Source organism: Mchenga conophoros, linkage group LG23, assembly GCF_057382185.1.
Source record: "Mchenga conophoros isolate Kocher_MC1m ecotype Shallow Benthic linkage group LG23, M_conophoros_male_GT1.1, whole genome shotgun sequence".
NCBI classification, from domain to species: domain Eukaryota; kingdom Metazoa; phylum Chordata; class Actinopteri; order Cichliformes; family Cichlidae; genus Mchenga; species Mchenga conophoros.
In genome coordinates this window covers 4,130,921-4,138,212 of record NC_140547.1, presented here as the reverse complement: position 1 = coordinate 4,138,212, position 7,292 = coordinate 4,130,921, and the positions used below count along the sequence as shown (strand labels likewise).

The following is a 7,292-nucleotide window of genomic DNA, read 5'->3' as shown; positions in this document are numbered from 1 at the left end:
TTCAGTTAAGGCTCTAACATGAGATGAGTAGGCTCTCTGTGTATCCCAGATAATATCAGTTGTTGTACACTAACAGATTATGCCTCTATGAATGTCACTGATGGACCTGCTGGACTTGGTACTGTGATGTGACTTGGTCCTTTTGGGCTAGTGCACCCTCATAAACCAGTTTAGCCCATATAGCGTTGCGTTAAAATCAGGTCGGCACTATAAATGCTTTGAACCGATCTGTACTGATGTCTGCATCTGTCTGTGTGTTTGCATGCTTACCTATCTGTCTCTCTTAAACCCAATGTGAGGAGTCGGGGGAGTAATTACCTGCATAATCCATTCTAGAAAATTAGATAATGCTGATTAGTACAATGGGCTACATGGGGAATAGTGGTGGGCATCACTGAATGACAGTATGTGTGTGTCTGTGTGAAAGAGAACGCTAAGAAAAAAGCTATTTAGAAAGAGGAGAGAGGGAAATCAGAGGGAAAAATGTGTTTCCTCACTAAATGATAGCTTAAGCAGACTTAAAAGTTTTTTTATTTTGTTTTGTGCTTCCCTCTCTCAGAAGTTTCCTCAGGTGACCTGTCCACCTCTAGTCCTGCTCGGATTAATTGTTTGGATGTGAATAATCCGGATGCGTAGATTTGATGAAGAAGGTGATGCGCTTCTTTCTTAACCTTTGGGCTGCTGTTGCTTGATTGCACTCATGATTTCCATTATGTCTCAAACTCTGCTCGATGCTTCAAGTGTAAATTTATGGAGAATGAACTGAGAGAGTAAGGACAATTTCAAACGCTGAAAATATAAGAGCTTCTGCAAGTTCTCTGTCCATTCATCCATTTTCTTAACCAGTTATTCAATTCAGGGTTGTGAAGGTGTGGAGCCTATCCAGACTTTTAAAAGACAAGAGGCAGGGCACACGCTGGACAAGTCGCCACTTCATCACTGAGCTAACGCAGAGAGACGGACAACTGTTCACACTCACATTCACACTTATGGCCAATTTAGACAAGCAAGCTAACAGGCATGTCTTTGGGCTGTGGGAGGGAAAACATGCAAACTCCACACAGATCTTTGGTTCATGTTACAGCTTAAATTTTGTATTATTTCCCATTGGTTAGTTAGCAATAGTAAGCAGAAAGGGGTCACTTTCAGAGTAGAAGTCATCCAGTATTATAGTGGGTAGAAATGCTTTTTAAAAATCTGGGCTTTTATTTTGAAAGGCATATGTATTGCGATATAACAGACATGAGACCACTAACCATAAGACATTAACTTGTCGGCTATTTTGGACATGTGACAGTCATGGCGGGAGTCAGTCAGTCGCACAGGCCTAGAGACTGGTCGTGAGGGGAAAAAGGAGTATGGCTGCGAATGGTTGCTGGCAGTCACTGGAAAAATGGTTGGTAAAGCTCCAGTCACACAGGCCGGTTACACCCCCCCATTTTTCTCTAGTGATCCACCTGTTGCTCTAGAAGGGGAACAGATAGGCAAAAACCTCGTTGTTTGCTTGTATGCTAGTCACAGACTAGTCTGCAAACACTGTCCAGCTTTTCTCTGAGCTGTTAGCTGTAAAGAGCAACGCACAACAGAAATGGGGACTGTTTGCCTTGAAATTAAAAGTTGGGCTTTTTGATACATTGATAGTACATTTCATGGTACTTATGGAGTATATGCAGACAAACATGAAAAACTACAGACAACCATGGCAATCACTAGCAGGATTTGAGTGCAGCACATTCTTTGCAACCACTTTTTCCAACTAAAGCCAGCAACTGCCAGGAACCACTGCTAACCAATCGGGGGAATAGACATTTACACCATTTAACCCTATAGAAATTAAAACAAATTTCATTAGAGTAATAAAGTGGCACTAGCGTTTCGAATAGCTAGCTAAACATAACAACAGTACTTAATCTACCCATGTTTTTTTTCCCTAACCCGTATTTGGGGGGCATCCTTGTGTTTTTGCCCCCGACCATTATTCTGTCCTTTAAATGACTGCTGGATAATATGTAGGAAACATATTTTATCACTTTTAAATTTAAAGAGTTGACATCAAATTATTTCCCTTTTTTTGGTGAAACAAAACACGAAGAGTTAAGATGAATGAAAGACAAAACATATGAAATGGATCCTATTTCTTCTTTTTTGTTGATTAGAAATCAGTTACCTTCCAAAATGATCTGAAATCAATTCCAGTAAGACAGCTAACAACTGAAATAATTCATTTATCATAACAACAGATTGGTGTGTAACATCAAGGCTCATCACTCCCCACAAATATGCTTTATATTAAATTAGGGAGTGACGAGTACAATCCCCCTGGAGCTCAGAGGTGGATGCTGGGGGTGAAGGAGGGGTTTTAAACAGCAGGCGGTGAAGTCAGATGGGCGTTTTGTTGGGCGAGATGGTAAATTTTGCAGCTTAAATAGATAAATATCCAAATTCGGATGGTGTGTTTGTAATATGACGTAAGGTGGCAGGGAAGTAAGTGTGCATGATGCATTGCAGCTTGCCTGAACTAGCTTGCAGGCTTCTCACCATTAATCAACAGATTGCAATTAACAGCAGAAATGTCTGGCCTCATCACCACCACAGCTGCCCGTCATAAATGTATAGTCTGCTGAAATTAACTGTAGAGCCTGGCTTAGTTTCAGTCAAATGACAAATCAAACATTTGAACAAATGTAGAACAATGCATTTCAGAGCGCACTGACAGCAGATTACTCCAGGATCTATAGTGTGTGGTAATAGGCTGTATTGGATAATAGGATGTCTGTATGTGGCCTTAATTGAAGCTCTGGAGCTGCCCTCTGGCTAACCCACTAGTTATCCAATGCAGTTTCTGTCTTACTGGAAACCCTCCACGGATGCCAAGACCGACTGTCCGATTCTACAGCGCCGGATTAATGGCTGTTTGATCAAGTTCAAAGGCAGAGCTGCTCTGGATAAACTCATTATAAACTGCGCCAAAAGACGGCTTGGCCACACTGTCGTACTGTACGTGGAAAGGCTTTAAATACCAGGTCTTAGTTGGTCCAGGTCCATTCTGGGCAGTCCTGTAAATAACAGGTGCGCTGGAGCCAAGAGTCAAAAGTAGGCAGGGAGACATTTTTATCTTGCTCTAGCTTGGATATTTCTGGTGCGTTACGCTGGTAATCCTCCAGTTACTCGACGTGTTGATTTAGATGGCGTCTTTGGCGGGAAGTGGACGTAACTGTAGCGTTCCTGCTCTGAAGTTTTGACAAATGTGGCCATAATTATCCATTTTAATTCAGAAGTCTCTGCAGGTGGCACGTCTAGTTGTTTATTCCAGCTGAGTGTTCTCGTTAAGGTGCAAGTTCTGACAAATAGTCTGTTTTTTAAACTAAATCTTAATGCCAACGTGTTTTTTTTTAATAATATACTGTGAGTTTCTGTTCACCTTAAGAAACCCATGGAGAAACAATAGATCAGAATTCAGAACCACCAAAAACAGTTCTGAGCAGATTATTTTTTAAAAAGGGGCGTATGTGTTGTGTTTAGAGTTTTAGGCCCGTTGTAGAACATGATAAGGCTCTTGCTGTCTGCACCTTTAGTGTGGTAGCCCTGGAAAACTTTATCATTATGAAGTGTACGCCAAGCCCTGTGAATAGCCTCAAACTATGCGCATCAAGTGGCACCCTTCTTCCAGGTGAACCAGAAAGCAATATGAGACACCTCACTGGGTTGTATCCTTGTATCCCAGCCCGTGCTTTCATATTTAATCATTACTGCAAACACGCTCACAGCCTTTAGACATAAACGTGATAACTTTACTGTTACAGTGCGTACTTCCGTGGCACTCTTCTGTGTTAGAGAGGCTGTAGGAGCAAATGTATGCGGTCTGAACTCCTGGATGCAGTGCTTCTCAGGCCTTTGAGGTGTGAGGAGTCACATTGGTAGCAATCTTCAGCGCCGCCTGAGTGTGTTTACACCTGGATTTGTGCGCGAATAGGTGTGATTGGATTGCTGTCGCATCGTCCATGCCGCATTTTAATGCGAGGTGCAAACTGCCTAATAAACTTATCACTGTAATTGTTGTGTGTGGTTGGTGCTGCACATCGAGTTTGTCCGCATAGCTGTCGAGCGTTTTGTGTGTTTGAATCTCGATTCATATCAGTTTGAGCCCGACTCTTTGTGCATGACTGATTGCTTTGTGTGTCTGACCACAATTGAAAAGAGATCCATCTCTCGCCTCTCTCTCTTGCTGCCCCTCTGTGTGCGACTGGGTGTCTCTATCTACTCAGTTCCACCTTAAGAGGAGCTTTAGCAGGCTGTCGTGTTTGTGTTGAAGCCAACAGGCACAATATATTACAGTCTAGGGCTTGCTGCTGAAAAGCCCGCTGGATCCTCCACTGACCTGCTGTTCTTTCCTGCTTTCCTCTTGCATTTTTTTTCCACATTTAGATTAAAAACAAAGCTCTCACTCTCTCTCTCACACACACTCTCACTCCCGTCCCCTCCTCCTTCTCCTCCTCCTCCTTTTTCTTCTTCTTCTTCTTCTTCTTCTTCTTATCCTCCTTCTTTTCTGCGGCAGCAGTCAAGGCAGAGGCTTCAGTGTGTCACAGAGAGGGCGAAGAGGAGGAAAAAGCAGAGAAGAAGACTATTTGATCGAGCTGAGTGTTTGTTTACGTTTGTGTGTTTCGCCATTGGACGGCTGGGTGAAGGGGCAGGAGGAGAAGAGGGGCGAAGAGTAGGAGAAGTGGAAGAGGGGAGCTTGTCTGGATGAAATTCTCTGTGTCATGTCACTACGTGTGGACCCTGACTGATCACAGGGTGAGGAGAAGGCTGAGAGACGCTAAGGAGGAGAAACTGAGACTTTCACTGTGGAAAGGACAAGAGAGGAGGAGGAGGTAAAGTCCGCTGCTCCGTTTTGTCATGATATTATCGGATGAAGGAATTGACAGACTTCTTCTTCAGTTGTGCGTCAAGAGGAATATGCAGTAAAAGATAAATATATATATACATATATAGGGAGAGAGCGCGCGAGAAAAAGCAAAGAAGAACAGAAGAGTAAAGACTGCTACGTTCAACCCTGCCAAGGAGCAGGAACTGGACTTATTGACTGGTGAGAGTGTGCGGGGGTTTGTGTGTGCGTGTGTGTGGCTGTGTAACCGGTGGAGGGCAGAGGAGTGGAGGGCCAGGGGACTAACCTGGCCATCAAACGGACTGGCAGCCTCTCCTCTCCTGGGATCATGTACCCTCAGGGCAGGCATCCGGTATGTACCTCCTTATGTCTTTTTTACCTGTCTGTCTCTGTCTCCCTTTTTATGTCTCCGATTGCATTGTCACTTTTTTTTTCTTCAGTATGTCTCTTATCTTGCGTCTTTCTGATTTCTTTTTTCTTTTTTTAATTTCCTGCTGGTCTTTCCTTACGTCCCTCCTCTTCTCAACTCTCACCTTGTTTATGTGTCTGTGTCCTTCTGTCTGTCTTTTTCTGTCCCTCCTCCTTAGTTTTACTGTAACATGAGGAGTGAGACGTGATGGGAGGGGAGGGGGATGTTTGGGCTAAGAGATTCCCTGTTATGCACACACACACACACACACACACACACACACACACACACACACACACCCCTCTGTCATCTGCAACCAGGTGCCTTTGAGATCTTGTTGATAATTGGCAATGTAGGTGGCACATAACTGAATCTGCACCTTTCAGTGTGTGTGTGTGTGTGTGTGTGTGTGTGTGTGTGAGAATAGATCTGGCTGCATTAATGTGTGTGCATGTGTGTGTGAAAGACCATCAGCTGTCTATTTGCTCATTTCTGTTGTTAAGCAAACACACACACACACACACACACACACACACACACACACACACACACACATAGACATAGGCCATTTAATTTATAGTTAAATTCTACTTAATTCATTTCCATTACAACTACGAAAGGTCGTGAGTGCACAAGTACTTCCCCTTAATACCTCTTTAAAATCCCTCCTTCAGTTTCACCCTCCACCACCAGTAAGAATTCGCCGTTAATTTACCTGCCGGGGTAAAATAAAGGTTAAATATGTAGACTAAAAAGCACAGAAGGATGAATGACAGCTTAGGCTCAGTTTGGCTTAGGCCATTCGTTTCACAAGGGCCCTGGTCTGGTTGCTATAATCAGATTTGGTTGTCAGTCTCTTTGTATCTGCTACAAATGGGTCAGTGGCCACTTTGCCTCACAGTCAGCCAGCAAGCCAACCACTCAGTCAGTCAGCCAGCCATCCAACCAGCCAGCCAGCTATCACACAGAATTATGAATGACATTTCCACAAGAGGAAGGCATGAGGAATCAATTATACGTACAGAGAGAATGCTAATAAGGCAGCAGCGGGAAAAGAAGGGAGAAAAAGACACTGGAAGAAACAGAGGAGTAAATACAAATGGAGAAAGTGAAAGATGTAAGAGCCAAGAAGGAGGAGGGGGGGCAAAAAAGGCTAGAAAGAATTCTTTAAAAAGGCACGGCTGGGGGTGGAAAGAGAAATGAAAATGAATGAGAGATGCGAAAGAAGAATAGAGCGCGAACATTCCTCTGTTCTCTCCTTTAGAGACGAATCAGAAAGCTTCCTGCTGCGATGCTCTGCCTTTCTGATAAAGTTCAATGCCAGATTGAGCCAACTCCAACCGATCAATAGTCTCCATCTCGCTCTTTCTGTCTCTCTCCCGTCTTTCTCCTCCTCTCTCGCTTCTTCCTCTGCGGCCCTCCTCTGCCAGAGGAACTTTATTTCTGGTGTTGCTGTGAAATGTGATCTGTGGAGAGGTGCGAGGGTGCAAAGAACGGTTACGTGTGTGCGCGCATGTGTGTGGTTGTCTGAGTTTTCATGCGCTTGTGTTTGTAGACACTGTGTGAGTGTGCTCATATGCATATACACATGTGCTCAGTTCAGACTTACTTATAATTTGTACTCTTAGCTTTTTAGCAGTCCGTCAGCTTTTCCACATGCAGGAATGCTAAATATTATTATTTTTCCCTGTTTTCATACTAGTTTGTTGTTTAGATACTTGAATTGTGCCTATGTGAATGGGAAAAGGTTGTAATAGGTATAAATATATACTCCCTTCAATAACATCAAGCAGGTTTCTAGGAATGAGCTTACATTTAAAAAGTGTGTTTCTAGTTTAGAGGCAGATTTCCCTTTTTTTCAGTCAAACATTAGTTTCCATTCATTTAAAAGAGGCTTGAAAGTTGCACGAGTCAGATCATCTCTGACAGTAATCGCTGTATTGCCTTAATTGTTTGTGGTAAAGAAACACTTCTGTGTTGCTGTCTTTTTACACGGAT

General features: G+C 43.3%; 1 protein-coding gene across 3 annotated transcripts in view; it reads left to right on the top strand.

Moving 5' to 3' along the window:
- The first annotated feature begins 4,344 nt into the window (after positions 1–4,344).
- The window catches only part of tle2b (TLE family member 2, transcriptional corepressor b), a 78,679-nt gene continuing 75,731 nt past the window's right edge, over positions 4,345–7,292 (top strand). For all 3 annotated transcript variants that reach the window (XM_085266080.1, XM_085266081.1, XM_085266079.1), the window contains exon 1: positions 4,345–5,237. In XM_085266080.1, the coding sequence (XP_085122206.1) occupies positions 5,214–5,237 (24 nt within the window). In that variant the 5' untranslated portion in view covers positions 4,345–5,213. The remainder of the gene's footprint in view (positions 5,238–7,292) is intronic.